This window comes from Phyllosticta citribraziliensis (assembly GCF_038025025.1).
Source record: "Phyllosticta citribraziliensis strain CPC 17464 chromosome Unknown J3D65scaffold_10, whole genome shotgun sequence".
Taxonomy (NCBI): Eukaryota; Fungi; Ascomycota; class Dothideomycetes; order Botryosphaeriales; family Phyllostictaceae; genus Phyllosticta; species Phyllosticta citribraziliensis.
Window position 1 is genome coordinate 1,214,726 of NW_027117347.1, and position 16,123 is coordinate 1,230,848.

Consider the following 16,123-nt stretch of genomic DNA (forward strand, 5'->3'; position numbering starts at 1 on the left):
TCCAAAGCCGTATCGCGTCCTTTGCCGCTGCAAACTCCGTCCGTTTGTCCCAGGAGCTCAGGCCAAGCTCCAAGGGACAAACCCCTCCGGTCGTATAGAGAGCACTTTCACATGCTCAGGCTTTCAATAAACTCCATCCTGCAGCGTGCAGGTGGAACCCGCTTACGGCCCTGTGACGTCATTGAATACTCTCACGATGAACGTTCAACAACGCTCAATAAACATCCAGGCTGGAAACAACTGACGTGGCATCCGTCGAAGCAACATTGATCACCATCATACACTCAAAATCCAGAGGAACATGGAATCAAACCACCTTCATTATCTGCCTGATGAATCTCGACTACCAAATAATTTTTAGCGACGAGAGCGAACTAAGGATACAGCGAGCCATCTATAATACATGCTTCATTTTCACCGTTGTCTGCGAGCTTCACATCCCAAGACCTGCCTGGTTCATCATATTCCTATAATACATTGGATTAAGAAAGACAAAAAACGATGACGAGAGCGGTGTATGAAACTGCGCTGGAAAAAACACAAGCACCTCGTTCAGGTGCTGACTTCAGTGCGCGCCAGTTTTAGTTATCTCGCTCCTGAGACTCGGCCAAGTCGAGGCGCTGGCGAGCCTGCTGACGATCAAGAGACAACCGGTTGCGAATGTTGTCGCGGTCCTCAGCAAGAACACTTGGAGAGTCGTCACGCTTCTCAGGCTCTGGACGGCGTCGAGACGAATCCTCGCTCTCTCTTTGCTGGCGAAACAATGCGAGACGCTCACGGGCTTGCTGACGATCAAGGTCGAGGCGCGAACGAAGGTCGTCACCCACGGTAGGTTTCTCCTCATCCTCACTACCCTCTTCCTCCTCATCCTCCTGTGGAGACGGATCACGCTTCTCGGGCCGGCGACGCTCGTCATTGAGTCTGTCCGCACCCTGTCGGTCTTGCTGCAGACGCTGCTCAAATCGCTGCCGGGCTTGCTCACGATCAAGGTCCAAACGCGAACGAGCGTCCTCAATGCCCGGGGACGGGTTTTGCGCCTCAGCCTCAGCATCGCGTTTCTCGGGACGGCGACGCTCCTCGTTGAGCCTGTCCGCGCCCTGCCGGTCTTGCTGCAGCCGCTGCTCAAACCGCTGCCGAGCTTGCTCACGATCAAGGTCCAAACGCGAACGAGCATCCTCGATACCCGGAGGCGGGCTTTGCGCCTCAGCCTCCGCCTCAGCATCACGTTTCTCAGGACGGCGGCGCTCCCCGTTCAGCCTGTCCGCGCCCTCGCGGTCTTGCTGCAGTCGCTGCTCGAATCGCTGCCGGGCCTGCTCGCGATCGAGATCCAACCTCTGGCGCGAATCTTCAATACCCGGGGGAGGCTGCGCCTCAGCATCGCGCTTCTCAGGACGACGACGCTCCTCATCGAGACGGTCCGCACGCTCGCGATCCTGCTGCAAGCGTTGTTCGAATCTCTGGCGAGCTTGCTCGCGGTCAAGATCCAATCTCTGGCGCGAATCCTCAATACCTGGTGGTGTTTGCGCCTCGGCATCCCTCTTTTCAGGGCGGCGACGCTCTTCGTTAAGCCTATCCGCACGCTCGCGGTCCTGCTGCAGACGAAGTTCGAACTGTTGTCTGGCCTGCTCGCGCTCGAGGTCGTGTCGCGCACGGGCATCCTCGATTGGAGGAGGGGGATCGCGCTTCTCGGGACGATGGTGAAGCTCATCAATACGGCGGCGATCTTCCTGCAGGCGTTCATTGAAGCGCTGATCGGCTTCAATACGTTCGCGGTCCGACCTCGCGCGGGCGTCCTCGACGGATGGAGGAGGGCCGTCGGCATCGCGCTTTTCAGGGCGGCGATTCAATTCGTCAAAGCGAGAACGATCTTGCTGCAAGCGTTGGTTGAAGCGCTGGTCAGCCTGCTGGCGGTCCAAATCCAGCCTCTGACGAGCATCAGCGAGACCGCCTTGGGGGAGAGGGTCGGCATCGCGGCCAACGATGTTGGGACCAAGTTGGTTGTTGGCTACCGGGGCAGCATGGGTGATGGCGCCAATGGCCAAGAGGGCCATGATCATCTTAATGGACAACATATTGACAAAAGCAGCGACGATCTTCGAAGGAAAGACTTGGGCGAAATGAAGATGGCGAAGAGAATAAACTCTTCAATACACAGATTCTTATACATCAAGTATGTAGCTATAGTCACCACCCCAATCTCCTCGGCTTGCACTACTCCACTCTAAACCAAGACTAGGAGACAGACTGAATGGGCTGTAACGTTACCAGGGAGCAGGAACCTGAAGCAACAGCGGCTACATCAGCCACTCACAGCACAGACGGAGCAGGCGGATCTCTGCACTCGCGACCAAACAGGCAAGCGTCAATAGACCTGTGAAAGCGCGCATATACCTGAAATGGCCTTGGCCGGTTCCCCCATGTCGATGTGACTTGTACAGTAAGCAGGCCACATGCGGAGCTCACCAGGCACGCGAGGTCGACGATCGACATATTTTCGGCAGCAGGGAGCATCGATCAGTCGGGAATAGGTACTGCTGTACCTGAGGCAGTAGAGCCGCCAAGCCTATCAACACTAGTTCCCCAGCAAAATCCGACCAGTCAGAACCACGAAGTTCCAGCTAATTCGTCTTCTAGAAACGTCACAGCGACTGGATTACATACAGCTAGTCGAAGCATCATCCAGGAACACCATTCAGAATGTTCAATGATTGTCGACTGTCACTGAATCTTTTCCTCTTATGCCTTGCGGGCAACGCCGCAACACGATGTGGGCAACACAGGAAGAACAATAAATTATGCGATCCTACTGCAACGAATGATCAAAGAAGGCCAAGACGACACCAGAATGATGACTTTGAGCGCAAGTGCCTCTGTTTCTGGCACTTGCTGCGGGCGCCATCCCGTTGCGGCGCCACACCTTTGTTGACTCATCCCTGTCAGTATTATTAGCCTGAATCCCAGGCAAGCTGTGCTGGCACCAGAAGAATCTCGATATTTGAAAGGTCGACAAACCACAGTGGTGCAACGGTCTCTCAGATTGCGCGAAAATGGTGCGAATGCCACCAGTTCGTGGGAATTATGCTGAATGGCATTTTTCTCGATCTAATCAGCTCGGCTAGCCTGTCCTGCGAATTTTCCAGACGCAACCTTTACTATGACACGCCATTCTTCTCCCGCGTCTGCAGCCGCCCATCCCTACTTCGCTCCCGTTCCGTCTCCCCTGATCCGGGCAAGTGGAAACGGTCAAGCCATCCCGCGCGCCCCTCCCATTCCAACGAAATCGCAATACGGAGCCAACCGTTTGACTTGGGGTGTTGGAGAAGAGCAGTGAGTGCAACATCGAATCCTCTCACTGGATGGCCTTGTGTGATGCCAATGTTCATCTGTCACTCATCACTGGTGACGGCATGCCGTCGCCCACAGTAGCGCCCAGGGCCAGCCGAAACTAGCGGGAATGAAATGGATTCGGCAGCCGCTGCTTGGCTTGTTCGGCACTTGGTGCCAGTCATAGTCTCAAGTCGCTGTTGTTCCTGTGCCGCCCGCCCGTACGGCACCTAATGGGTCCCTCCTCCTTGCGCGGCCTAATTAAGCAACACCGAGATATGGAGGAGTTGCTTAGCGTCGTGACAGCAGTGTTACGTCCTCTCTGCGCCCTGTCTACCAAGCGGCATGTACCGCTCGAGGTCTTGCCTAACTTCTTGGCTCTCGCTCAGCTATTCGTCCGCTTACGCTCCCGAAGCGGTTTCTTGCCGTTCGGCACCGTCATTCGCGCGGACGCCGTGCTGTCTGCTCTGCGCTACCGAGAACTTCATCTCCAAACATCGCGGCTCTTCGACATCGACAAGACAACTCAGCAGTGAGGTCGGCTCGCCGAAGCCATCGAATATCCAGGCAAAAGCTGGTGTGTTGGAGACCGGTGGGCGGGACCCCGTCAACGTCGATTTCTTGGTAGTCTTCCTTTCTCGCATATGATCGTCACAGTTGTCTTGCGCAAAGCTTAAAAAATTACTCATCCAGGAGTACTGTGTAGTAAACTGCGACACCGCGCAAAGGGGCTGAGCATCCCGGTCTCTCAGACATGCATCGTTCGGCGAAGCCGATCGTCGACGTTGGTGGTTGACTGCTCAACGCTGGTGCAGCCACGGTAGGCGTAAATGTGAAGTGGCAAACGTCAACATCCAATACGACCTGCGAATTACGCGTCCCTATCCCCTTCGTCTTCTCTTCCTATTCGTGTCTGCCCCAAAATTTCCCAAATTCTTCTACGGAGCGAGCAAATCGGCACTTCGCCGACCGACAGACTTGCTCTCCACACCAACGCATTTCTCGCCGCGCCACCAACCGCCAACCGCCAACCGCCGCAGCAAATAAGCTTAACCCACCAAGCTCGCGCCCGTGCGCCCCCAAACTCTCTTTTTTCCATTCGCTGGCCCGCCTGCTGGCCGCCTACATACTATACCTACAGTACTCACCTCCTGTTTTTGCGGCTGCCGCCGCCACACGTTTCCGCAGGCGGAGAGGAGGGCTGTCGTGGGCGGAGGAGGCGTAGCAGGGCGGCCTCTTGGCTGCCTCAGCCAGAAAACCCCGCGAGTACTCTATGCAGGGCACGCGTAATATGCGCGGCGAAAGCTTCGAGGCTGCCTGACGTCGGCAATTGTTGGTGCAGAGTGCCGTGATCTTGGCTGGCGCGTGGGCTGGTTGTGGGGCCGGCACATGTGGTTGATGTGATGACCTTGCAGTTGCGTTGCCTGTAATCTGTGTGCGCTTTGGAGACTTGAGGGGCATCGATTGCTGCTGCGGTTGGTCTTGTGGGTCAAGTCGTTTTGGTCTGTTCATGCGCTTGCAGTTTTCCTCTGTCCATGATCTTCGTTTGTCCTCATGTTGTCATCGTCCTACGTCGTCGGGTTTGCATCTACCACAAGTCGTTGCTTGCGATGCTGGATCGTCGACCATCACATCATTGAAATCCCTCTTTTGCAACACAGCCAAGGCTCTTAGGTGACGATTGGGCGATTTGGAGTGAATGAGAAGCCATGAGTTGGCGCGAACTTCTCCTGCAGGATCTGAGATGGCGATGCTCTGGCGACCGAAGCAAACACTTCGCCAACGCCGCACCAAACGGACCACTTGGCTCTGGTCGTTCTTGCCACCTCTATGGGCTCTGGAGTAGGTTTGTCGTCGCCGATTTAGTCCCGTCCTATTGGCTCATCTTGTGAACATGGTCGTGGAGGTAGAGCTGGTAGCCGGGCACATTCGGAAGCAGCGAGGACTCACTGAGTGCCATCGAACGCCAAACGGCCAGCACTTCGCGCCAATTCTCTTTCATTGCTCTGCCCAGAAACCTTTGTTCCGCAACGGAATTTTTGGGGGCGGACACCGTGGTGGGAAAATTCGAGGTGGGTCGGTGCGGCCAAGGCTTGCGACACAGATGTACTTTCTGTGCAAATGCGCAAAAAAGAAAGATTGGAGGCTCGGCAGCCAGAAGTCGAGAGCTTTTCCAACCCCTCATAATGACTAGTCGACGCCAGCAGGACCGACAACGCAGGATGGAGGATTGCCGAAACTCTGGAAGAGGCGAGTGGTGGCGTACTAAGAGAGCTTTCTCCTGTATACTGAGGCTGGCAACACGCTACTTTTCACCCTCGGGCTTCACTCCACTGACACCACATTATCCAGGAGAATGCTTCAATTCTGATCGCGTTCCTCCAGTCGCAGCAACGTGTGCGGCTGGCGCTCACCCAACTCACTTTTGCTCAGACTCGTCCTCGACCTCCTGATCACCACCATTCTGCATGCCCGCGCTCGTGTCCCTACCGCCACCACGACCGCCACCGTCATCACCTCCGCGTCCATCATCAAACGCACCGCGAGGCGCAGCCGCAGCAAAGTGCACGCAGCTGCTCCTCGCTGCCTGCCGGCTGCGCGACAGCAGATCGACACCGCCGCCAATGACGACCTCGCAGTTGGGGTAGTCGGCGCAGTAGGTCCAGGACAGGTCGATGACGTCGTCAACGGTGCAGTTGAGGCGGGTGAGGGCTGATTGGCAAAGCTCGATGTCTGGCGAGCGCAGGAAACAGCCGCAGAGGAAGAGCGTTTTGTGCGTTTTGCACATTTTGAGTTGATAGTTGGTTTTGAGGGGTTGTGGGTGCCACTGAGGCTTGGAAGTGAGGCTGTCGAACCGGGGATATGCACTTGACCGTTGTAAAGCGGATTGTAGTTGGAAGAGTGAATTCTGAAAGTGGTATATAAGAGAGAACTCACTCATCTGCGAAGCTTTTATACACTGGTCATATGCGCTATCCAGTTGGTCTGTACAACAACCTATCCTTTTGAGCATCGTCAACAAGAACAACATTTGTTCTTCAAAACAGCAGTCGCAGACGTGGTGCCAGCTGGGGCCATTCGCAAGATAGTCAAAAGTCCACACGTTCCTGATGAACCGAGCATTTGTTCAAAGGAACTCGTGAAATACTTGCAAAGAGGCTCAGTTCCCTGGCAGGCGGGCCGTTGTTTGCTGTCTTGGCCGGTGTATGCTGTTCACCACGTGGAGCCAGTAGCCGTGATGGAGCGTTGGATGCAGTCAGTGGAGCTGGACCTTGGACCCACTGAGGTGCTGGCTCCTGGAGGATCATCATCGCTGCTGGCAAGGTAGGAAGCATTCATCAGCTTGGTAGTAGGCCCGAACATGACAGCGGCTATGAGCCAGCGGGAGTCGTTGCGGACTCTCATTTGCTAGGTTTTTGAAAGTGGCGAATTGAGGGTCAGTGAGTTAGTCATTCAGAGAGAGCTGCATCAGTCTCTGCAAAGAAAGATACGTTTGGAGTCCTGCAGAGATGCGGCAGAAGGTTTGGTAGTCAAGATAAACGGCAGCTTAGACCACGGACTTGTGGCTGACACGGGCGGGAGGCGTCCGCTGCACGTTGCCTAGGTGTCGCGCTGGTGGAGGACATGGTCAGCCTTGCTGAGTTTGTTTGTGCCTAAAATAGACCCAGTTTCAGAGGTCCAGCTGCAACAACTTCTTTCTCTGAAAACAGACTTTCTCTTCGGAGTCCTCGAGTGGTCATTGATGATTGTCCTGGAGATGGCATCTTGCGCCTGCTGAGGCTCTTTGTTGCTGGTCGTTTTCGCCAGACGGACTGGATTCTTCTGATTTAAACTTTGGCTTGATCAACCTCCTTTCGCTCCCGAAAAACGACGTCGTCGCGCATCTTTCCAACCTCAGGCCCATACGAAATCGTTTGCCATGTGCAGTACCGAGCTCTTCAGCTTCGCCTGCGGCCACGCGTATTACGGCAAAGAGCGGCAGGTTTGCCAGCAGGCCGACGATGGGAGTCCATGCCATACGAAGGTAAAGCACATTAGGAGCGAGGAGAAATGCCAGACTTGCAGAGTCGGCGGCAGTGGATCCAATGTCTTTTTGCGACTTTTGGACATCAGGCCAAGGTCTGCCAGCACGTAAGAACCTGCGATCTGAGATAAAGGAGCGAGCGGGACTCATGTCGGGTGCAGGCCTTCCAGCGTTGCGCCGAGCTTCTTTTGATTGTCCATCGAGTGGGTAAGTGAGTTCATTCTGGGCCATGTTTTGACGGTTGTGTTGACTTGGTGTTGGTAGAAAGACGCTGGTCGTCAATTCACTTCGTATTTGCTACGCCACGACACGGACAAGACGAACCAAGACAGCTTGGTATGCGGATGACCCGGTGGCGTTTGTTGGTGCTGAAGGCGAATTGTTGACAAGAAAACACAGGGCTCGTTAGGAAGACCGAAGCGTGGTTTGTTATGGTGGCTCTCCCTCAGGTCTCACCATGACGTGCCTGGGGAACATCGGGCCGAAGTCGCTCACGCAGATCCCGACTTTTGACGGCTGACTCAATTATTTCCCTCGACCACACCTCGAATGCCCAACCCTCCAGATGTCTTCCGCCACTCCACCACCACCATTTACCGCTCCCTTCGTCCTCCTCGCAGCTTGCTGCATCCGCGCGTTCCGGCCGCTCCCGCAATCCTCCATCGCAACGCCATGACATCCACTCCAACGCAGTCGCAAGACCAACCATCCGCCACCATGTCAAAACCGCTAGAAACGACAATCTTGCCCGTTGACGCTTCCAAGCTGGGCACGATCACGCTCTCACGAGCCAAACCAGATGCTCTCCTTGACGATTGGCACGTCGAATGGGCCGACTCGGGGTCTTCCGTCGCAAACCTCCGCCACGCCGCTTCTGAATTGCGAAAAGGAACACATCCTGTAGCATTCCCCACCGAAACTGTCTATGGCCTCGGAGCAGACGCGACGCGCAGCTCTGCCGTTCGGGGCATCTATGCCGCCAAACAGCGCCCAGCAGACAACCCGCTCATTGTCCACGTCTCGTCGTTGGACCAGCTGCGCTCACTGCTGCGCTCTCCGAACGACTCCTCTTCTGTGGACCCCATACCAGCCATATATCATTCGCTGATCCAGCGCTTCTGGCCGGGCCCCCTCACAATGATTATGCCCCTGCCGTCGCCGTCACCGCTCGCGCCCGAAGTCACCGCGCAATTATCCACGTTTGGCGCGCGCATGCCACGCTCGCTGATAGCTCTGCTTCTGATCCATCTAGCCGATCGCCCAATCGCCGCGCCCTCTGCGAATGCGAGCACGAAGCCCAGTCCCACTGCCGCTGAACACGTTGCATACGACCTCAACGGGCGCATAACGACGATCCTTGACGGAGGGCCGTGTGATGTTGGGGTTGAGAGTACCGTGGTGGACGGCATCAGTGGAGACACGCCCGTGATACTCCGACCGGGAGGCGTGAGCATCGACGAACTGCGTACGTGTCCAGGCTGGGAGCGGGTCGGCGTGGCGTACAAGGACAAGGCAGAGATGGGATCAGAGTCCGAGTCAAAATCAGGTGCGGGTGAAAAGGAAGCCCGCGTCGCGCCGCGAGCACCGGGCATGAAATACAGACACTACTCGCCGCGGGCGCGGGTCATGCTTTTCGAGGCTGGGGGAGGCGTGCCAGGCCAAGACATTGTCCAAGGACAACGCAGAATCGGCCTCATCAGGACGAAGCACTGGCCACGCGGCTGCGGATTCAACGTACAGCCAGCCACCGCCGGCGCTCCAAACGGCACGGAAGACGAAGGCCAGCAACAGCAGGACGCTGCTCTGCCGCAGACAACCCTGGCAAACGGCACCACAGCGGACACGCACCGCGGCTTCTCCAACCTCCTCGACACCTTCACTGTGCGGCCTGTCCCCGTCCCGCATCTCCTCGTCCTTGCCTCCTCACCCCCCTCTGAGCAGCCGTCGGACCTAGAGCTGTGGGAGGTCGATCTCGGCAGCGACACGCGGGCGATTGCGCGGGGCCTCTTCTCGGCGCTGCGGGAGTTGGACCGCAAGGACGTTGACGTCATTCTTGTCGAGGGGATTGACGAGCGCGAGGGCGATGTCGCGGCGGCGGTCATGAATCGCCTGCGCAAGGCGGCGGAGGTCGAGGTCAAAGGGTCGCAGCAACTGTCCTAAGCTCAAAGATATGAACGAGAACAGGGTGCGTGGGCAGGGGAAATTAGCAAGGGGAGAATAGTGAAAGCCCTTTGGAAGAGTTTTGGGATTTGGAGTTCGATAGACCTTGGTTTTCTGAAGCGAAACAGCGAAAGGCAAAAAGAGAGGGGGGCCAATCTATAGACGATGGAGAGCATAAAACGACTCAATGAACATTATGATACTTCACTTGAAGCCTGGAGGCAAGGGAAGACTCATCACCAATGGAAAGCGTTGCATTACGTCTAACGGCAGAGAAACCCAGCCCCTACCAGCCCCAATAGACAAAGAATAACACGCCCAGCCCTGCTTCTCTGAAACAGGTACACCTCGAGATTATCTCACGACTGGCCTCACGCATCATTTCTCCGTCACATATCTAGCCATAACCACAGCTAAGACAGTCACTTCATACCTATCTACTCAACAACACGGCAAGCAAAAGCACGACCAGCGACAGCAAACAGACACGAGGACAGCAGACGCAAAGAGGTGGAAAAATAGAGAGTCTTTCTATCGCCCAGCCAGCCAGCCAAAAAATTTCTCAATCTCTACCCAACGAAGCAAACAAACAAACAGACCCAGAGCGCCAACAAAGCATGCATACGCCGATGCGCCTGCCTTCGTCCGCAAAACACAACACAACACGATACACCAAACGCAGCAAGGTCAGACCAACACGGCCGCGACAAGAGCAGGAGTGTGAGATCTGATCGCGATGATGCATGATAGCGATGATTAAGACGATGAGTGGTGTCTCTAGAGCAGATGGAGTGAACGCCCGTCAATCTGCTGAACTGAACTGAACTGAACTGGAAAAGTAGGTAGAGTAGAGTAAAGCGTGAATGGGCACGAACAGGAGAAACTTGGTAAAGAGAGTGAAACGACGAACTCCCGATGCGTGACAAGTTTGACGTGACCAAAAGCGATGAAGAAAGAACCGTTGCAACCTCAACTCGTCCAAAACGTGCGTGCGTGCGTGCGTCACTCGTTGATTCACACTGTGTGATCATGACCGTCTGTCCGCCTTGCTGACGGATCGACCGACCATCGACCAAGCAACCCCAACACCTAAAAAGACAGAAAGACATGGAGAGAATAAAAGGAGACAGAGGAAAGAGAGACCAGAAAGCAGCAGGATATTATGGGACGCCTTGGCCATACCAACAACCACCAGCGACCAGGAGCCAAGCGCCGAGAGCAAAGAAGAAGAAAGAGGAGAAGGGAGTGGAGAGAATTGAAGAAAAAGGGTACCACCGCTACAAACCGCTCACTAGGCTAGCCCTGCTTCGTCGCGCCACGCATCTGATCCGCACTCGCTTTCTCCTTGAGCGCGCCCGAGGCACGACCACTAGAGCCCTCACCACTGGCTACACGCCTCTCTACCTCCTGCTGCTCCACCAACTGTTCCCACTTCTTCGCCATCGCCGCATCCGTCGGGGCCTCTTTGCCGGCGCCCGATGGATCAAGCGCCAACTCGCCCGCCAGCTTGCGCAGCTCAGGGTCGCTGTCGTCCTCGACAAACGTCCACTCCTCTTCAGCTTCATCGGCCGAGTCGTTATGGTGGTCGTTGTTTTGGTCCGACGACGCTGCGCCGCTCTTATCGCGGGGCGCGCGGCGCTTGATGAGCGACTTTGCGTACTCGAGGTCGCGGTAGATGGTCTTGATGGCCGTGCCGACGCCGTCTTCTTTGCGGATCTGCTCGCCCAGCACGCGCGCCTTGTTGATCATGCGCTCGTCGCGCGTCGCCCGCCAGAGCGCTCGCGAAAGCACCGACGTGTTGAGCTTCTTAATGTACATGCCCACGCGTAGGTCCTCGACACGCGATGCGAAGAAGAACTGGTCGCCGAAAAAGGGCTTGATGATGGTTGGGATGCCCGCGCGCAGCGACGCTCCCGTGGTTCCCGCTCCACCATGGTGCGCGGCAGCATCTATTTGGCGGAAGAGCCAGTCATGCGGTGCTGCTGAGATTTGGTGGATTTCCGGCGGAAGGGGGACTTCGGGTTGGGTCGTGGCCGTCTTGTTGTCGAGTCGGTCTGACCAGCCCTTGGAAAGAATGCAGCGCACGTCCGCTTTCATGACGGCATCGATGACAGATTTGGTCATGGCCTTGGGATCTTCAACAACGATGGAACCGAAGCCGATGTAGACGAGCTTTTTGCCGTCTTCACGCGCCTTGTCGATGAAGTCGGTAAGCGGCTTTGGTGGAATCCAGCCTGACGACTCGTCAAGAAACCAATAGCCTGTGACGCGGATCCAATCGCTGTAGTCGAGAGGTGGTACTACGACCGAGGGAGAAAAGTTGTACATGAATGGAATCTTGTTGAGCTGCAGGCGTTTCAGCGTGGTCGCCGGAAGCCCAAGTTTCTTCTTCCTCCATCCGTTGATCTGCCAAGACGTCGCCTTCCAAAAGACTTCTTCGAAAAGCACGTAGGTCAAAAAGTTGTACGTGCCTCCCATCTTATGGTCACGAACGGCAAAGGCGTGTGGGTAGGCGCGGGTGCGTGTCCAGGGCATCGTGAAGGCGCGGAAGTAGGGTATCTCGAGTGCCTCGGCAATGTGGACTCCAGCCATTGTGCTTGGACTCTCGATAAGGACATCTGTGCCTTGGCAGCCTTCCCATGCAGTCTCCAAGAGTGAGCTTAGCCATCCTCGGAACATGAAGTGTGCTTTTGTTAGAAAAGTTGGCGTGAACATGCCCGTCTCGACGCACAACCTCATCAACTCCGCGGGGTTTCCGGCAACAGGCGCAAAGTCGATGCCATGAGAGCGAACCCAGCCCTCAAACTCGCCGTGCGTTACGATCCTTGGCTTATGTCCCTCGGCGAGCAAGCCCTTGCAGAGAGCAATGTACGGCTGCACATCACCCCGAGATCCAATCGTGAGGCAGGTAATTCGGAGTGGCTCCGGAGGCTTGAAGTCGAGAATCGATGCATGCGGATCGTCGAAAATTACTGGTGCTTGAACGCTCGTGTCAGTAGCAGCGTTCAGGGTACGTTCTGTAACTATATATGTAGTACCTAGCTCATCAATGTGCTGTGGGACGGTCGGTTGCTTGTCCGTGGGTATGTCCTTGCGAGCTTGCTGGAGAAGTTCATGTTCGGCCTTGGCTGCCTCGGCTTGCAACAGGTTGTCTTCGCTGAGAGTTCCTGACGTTTGTAGATATTTGGCTTGCTCGAGCATTCGGTGTAAAGTGACAGCGCAATCGTCGCGCACATCTCCTTGAGAAAAGTCGAAGAAAACTTCTTCGTGTCCACGGACGACTATCACCAAGCCGCGGTAGGTAAGGCGAAAGCTCTTTTCCTTGTTGACGTTTTCAATGTCTTTGATGGGGAGGACGAGCTGCAAAAATTGTTAGCTGAAACGAAACTGAGTGGACGAGCGGTGCTTACTTTAGTGCGAGTCCCAACCAACAGGCTGCGGAAGCAAAAGTACTTGTCGCTGAGGTAAATCTTGCCGTATTGAGGGAGGACTCTCCAGAGATGGCAGAAGAAGACGGCCCGCAACTTTTCCGTGTCCGGCAGAGCAAAGTGCTTCCTGAAGCGCTCGTTGTCCAAAATGGCGTCCTCGTCGTCAACAATCTCTCTCAAATTGTCGTCGGCAGATAAGCCTTCGTCTATGTAATGCTTCTTTCCGCCAGTCCACATTCCAGAAACCTTTTCGTAATATCCCATGGATTCGCTGGCCAGGATGTTCCCCATGTGCCTTGATCTCTTCTTGATGTAGCCAGCGAACCCAGAGGCTTTTTGAAAAGGATAAGTTCCGGCATTGACGATCCCTGACAATCCATAGCCCGAGGCAGACACTTGGAGCTTTTCGTCGTGTATCTGACTGTCGGTGGCCAGCTCTCTTGATTCCTGGACAGGGGTCCGGGTTCTCGCAGTGCTGGCGGTATGATCTGTGTGTGGCCGCAGCCGAGCTTCTTTGTCCGTGTTTGTAGATCGAGCAGTGTCTTGGGAGTTCTTGCCGTATTCCATGGATGCGTCGGAGAGTCTGCGCTGAGAGTAGTTGTGCTCGTTTTGATGGAATACGTCGCTTCGATTCAGGATTTGACTTGCGGAAGTGTCGGTATCATTGAGAGACTGCACTGCCAGCGAAGATTCGGTCTCATTCTCGAGCGCATAAGATGCTGCGGAATCCCGGGGATTGGATGAAATGGGGGAGAGAGCCGGCTTATCAGCAGAACAACCCGCAGGTTTGTCCTGAGTTTTGGTGAATGCACGTCTTCCCCGTTCCAAGCTCGTGCGAATTTGCTCAGAGCTCTTGCGTCTCTTTGTGTCAAAACTGGATCTTGAAGAGTCGCCGCTCGCGCGAGAATCAGGTGTTCGCTGCGGTTGGAAGAGCGTTGTCCGGACCGGGCTGCGAGATTTGCGAGATCGGGGTGTACCAGGCACCGAGGCGATCTTGTTATCCATCGAGGCAGAAGAGCGGTCCAGTTTTTGATCCGCCTCTTGCTTGCTGCCGCCCACCATGATTCTCATCACATTCATGGCCTCCTGGCCAAAGCCAAAAAATGAAAAGTAGTACTCGTCGATGGCGTACTCGTCACAAACAGCCCTTATCTTGATTGTCTCGGCATCTTCCAGCACTCGATTCTCCTCAATGTCCATGACGCTAGCCAGAGGTATTGCAATCTTGACGCTGTCTCCGTCGTTGTGCGACTTGAAGATGACCTTTTGGAGGAGCTTCACCCATTCTTTGGCGCTAGTAGCACTGTCGGCACGGAATTCATAGGTCCTCTGGTTTGTTGTGACGGAAAACTCCACGGGTTCTTTGCCCTTGTCCTTGTGTTCGATGAGGCTGGCAGATATTGCATAACGCAAGTTGATGCGACCGCGCGGGAAATAGAGGTCAGACGCGTTGTTGTAGTATGCCAGAACATCGCCTTTGAGGATGAACCAGGAGCGGTTCCACATGGTACGGCCACGCTTTGCCAGATGCCCCGACTTTGTGACTTCGCTCTGTTGCTGTTAGCACTGACCACTTGGGGCATTGTGGTAGACATACAGTCTTTTTGGGGAGGTAGGCATAGAAGCATATGTGTTTCTGGGTAATGTACAGGTAGCCCTGCAGCAGCACCGTCTGCAGCAGCCAGCAGGGGAATTCTGAATTTGTTAGCACTCATTCACAGAACGAGGGGACTCGCTGTACCTGAGATGACCTCTTCCCGCTCACTAAGCTGGAAAATCTCCATGAGCCTTTGGGCAAGCTCCTCCAGGCCCTTCTCGGGAGAAGAATCATCGTCGAAGCTGCTGTGGACTTTGCGCAAATCCGACCCGAGCGCAGAGGCCTCCAAGCCTGCTTTGGCCCTCATCTGCCGGCTCATGCTCTGTTCATCCTCCTCCTTATTGGTCATCGGCAGATCACCCTTTGGTGGGCGCTCTGGGAGTATCTGCGAGGACGACATGGCATCGTCGGGTGCGGTGCTGCTGCGGTCTTTGGACGGTCTGAGGCGGAGCTTGGTAATGGGACGTAATATCTTGCTGTGGGAAAGGGCGGAACGGTGCTTGCGATGGGTGCTGTCGAGGGTCTGCGCCTTGGGGTCGCTGGCGCCATCGGTGACCAAGTCTCGCGGACGTTCACCGCTGCGCTTCATCCAGGGAATGTCTTCGTCCTCACTCTCGGAAACTTCGTCGTGGGTGAATCGCGACTTGAGGTTTGCTATGGAGCCGGCCTTGGTGATAAGATCAAAGACAGAGCGGTGGGTGTAGCGCGGGTCGTTGCTCTTTGGGGCAGAGACATCTTCGTCCTCGTCGTCGCCATGTCGTAGTCGTTCGGGTATCTCGAAGGAAATACGGCGCGGCTCCTTTGGTTTACGGTTCGGCTTTCGACTGGAACCCTCCCCAACCATGTATTCGGATGACGCCATGATGAGGGATGCACTGGTTGAGGAGCGCAAGGCAGTCGAGGGTCGCAGCCGGGGGTTGAGGTCAAGGGCGGCGGTGCCGGCGTGACGAGGTCAGTTCCGGGGTAGCTCTTGAGGCTCAGCCGTCAGGTGCAGGTATCAGATCGCAGCCGTCACATGGTGGAAGACGAAGAACATGGTATTCTCAGAGGAAAAGGTTTCTTGGACAGGAAGATGGAAGAGAGTCAAAAGCCAGGGCGAGAGACATGCATGGGTGGACTGGGGAGAAAGAGCACGGTCTGGGGAAGGTGGATGAGTGTGGATGGCTGATGACGGGTGTGGGCCTTTGAGACCTGAGTCAGTTGGTTGAGCAAGGATTAGACCGCGGAGCCCAGCAGCCCATACACTGGCGCCACGTACAGGACAGGACAGGACGAAATGCCTATGCATCTCCCTCCTGGCCCTACCGCGAAGCCACGACCACGACTTTCTTCCCAGCTGGAATTCGACAGCCTGTCATGATGGATCATGGATGATGGTGAACTAGCCAGAGCGGACCAAACCCCAGGGGCGGAGGGAGCACGGGCTCCATCACATGCAATCAACTGAAGTGAAGTCAGGTCGGTGCAGGTCAACCACAGCACAAAGGTCGCGTGGACCCAAAGTCTCTCTCTTAACCAGGAAGCCCTCATTCTTCCACATTCTCCCTCGATGCCAAGGTGCCAGTCTGCATTGTTGGAGTCGTTGCCTGC

At 55.5% G+C, this 16,123-nt stretch overlaps 4 protein-coding genes across 4 annotated transcripts; 1 reads left to right on the forward strand and 3 right to left on the reverse strand.

Moving 5' to 3' along the window:
* Positions 1 to 417: 417 nt before the first annotated feature.
* On the reverse strand, positions 418 to 2,189 carry J3D65DRAFT_72034 (uncharacterized protein). Its single transcript, XM_066804117.1, has 2 exons — positions 1,111 to 2,189; positions 418 to 944 (listed from the first exon to the last, which is right to left on the reverse strand). The coding sequence occupies exons 1-2, from the start codon at positions 2,070 to 2,072 to the stop codon at positions 566 to 568; spliced, it is 1,341 nt and encodes a 446-aa protein (XP_066652552.1). The 5' UTR covers positions 2,073 to 2,189; the 3' UTR covers positions 418 to 565.
* A 3,333-nt stretch (positions 2,190 to 5,522) lies between these two features.
* J3D65DRAFT_72172 (uncharacterized protein) lies at positions 5,523 to 6,453 on the reverse strand. Its single transcript, XM_066804118.1, has one exon. The coding sequence runs from the start codon at positions 6,353 to 6,355 to the stop codon at positions 5,744 to 5,746; it is 612 nt and encodes a 203-aa protein (XP_066652553.1). The 5' UTR covers positions 6,356 to 6,453; the 3' UTR covers positions 5,523 to 5,743.
* Positions 6,454 to 8,065: 1,612 nt separating this feature from the next.
* J3D65DRAFT_558360 (DHBP synthase RibB-like alpha/beta domain-containing protein) lies at positions 8,066 to 9,508 on the forward strand (the record flags this gene model as incomplete). Its single annotated transcript, XM_066797358.1, has 2 exons — positions 8,066 to 9,082; positions 9,305 to 9,508. 2 exons carry the CDS (start codon positions 8,066 to 8,068, stop codon positions 9,506 to 9,508), a joined length of 1,221 nt encoding a protein of 406 aa, XP_066652554.1.
* A 1,202-nt stretch (positions 9,509 to 10,710) lies between these two features.
* On the reverse strand, positions 10,711 to 15,544 carry J3D65DRAFT_72239 (sterol 3-beta-glucosyltransferase). The gene is made up of 4 exons (XM_066804119.1): positions 14,678 to 15,544; positions 14,534 to 14,631; positions 12,919 to 14,487; positions 10,711 to 12,868 (listed from the first exon to the last, which is right to left on the reverse strand). The coding sequence occupies exons 1-4, from the start codon at positions 15,393 to 15,395 to the stop codon at positions 10,805 to 10,807; spliced, it is 4,449 nt and encodes a 1,482-aa protein (XP_066652555.1). The 5' UTR covers positions 15,396 to 15,544; the 3' UTR covers positions 10,711 to 10,804.
* Between the last annotated feature and the right edge of the window lie 579 nt (positions 15,545 to 16,123).

What these genes read in the sequence shown, in the direction of transcription:
- J3D65DRAFT_72034 (XM_066804117.1), bottom strand. Translation starts at nt 2,072, where the DNA reads ATGTTGTCCATTAAGATGATCATGGCCCTCTTGGCCATTGGCGCCATC. An exon ending in CGGTTTGAGCAGCGGCTGCA is followed by an intron (nt 945 to 1,110) that starts GCAAGACCGGCA and finishes CAGCGTCTGCAG; the next exon opens with CAAGACCGACAGGGTGCGGA.
- J3D65DRAFT_72239 (XM_066804119.1), bottom strand. Translation starts at nt 15,395, where the DNA reads ATGGCGTCATCCGAATACATGGTTGGGGAGGGTTCCAGTCGAAAGCCG. An exon ending in GCGGGAAGAGGTCATCTCAG is followed by an intron (nt 14,632 to 14,677) that starts GTACAGCGAGTC and finishes TAACAAATTCAG; the next exon opens with AATTCCCCTGCTGGCTGCTG. An exon ending in CCTACCTCCCCAAAAAGACT is followed by an intron (nt 14,488 to 14,533) that starts GTATGTCTACCA and finishes TAACAGCAACAG; the next exon opens with AGCGAAGTCACAAAGTCGGG.
- J3D65DRAFT_72172 (XM_066804118.1), bottom strand. Translation starts at nt 6,355, where the DNA reads ATGTTGTTCTTGTTGACGATGCTCAAAAGGATAGGTTGTTGTACAGAC.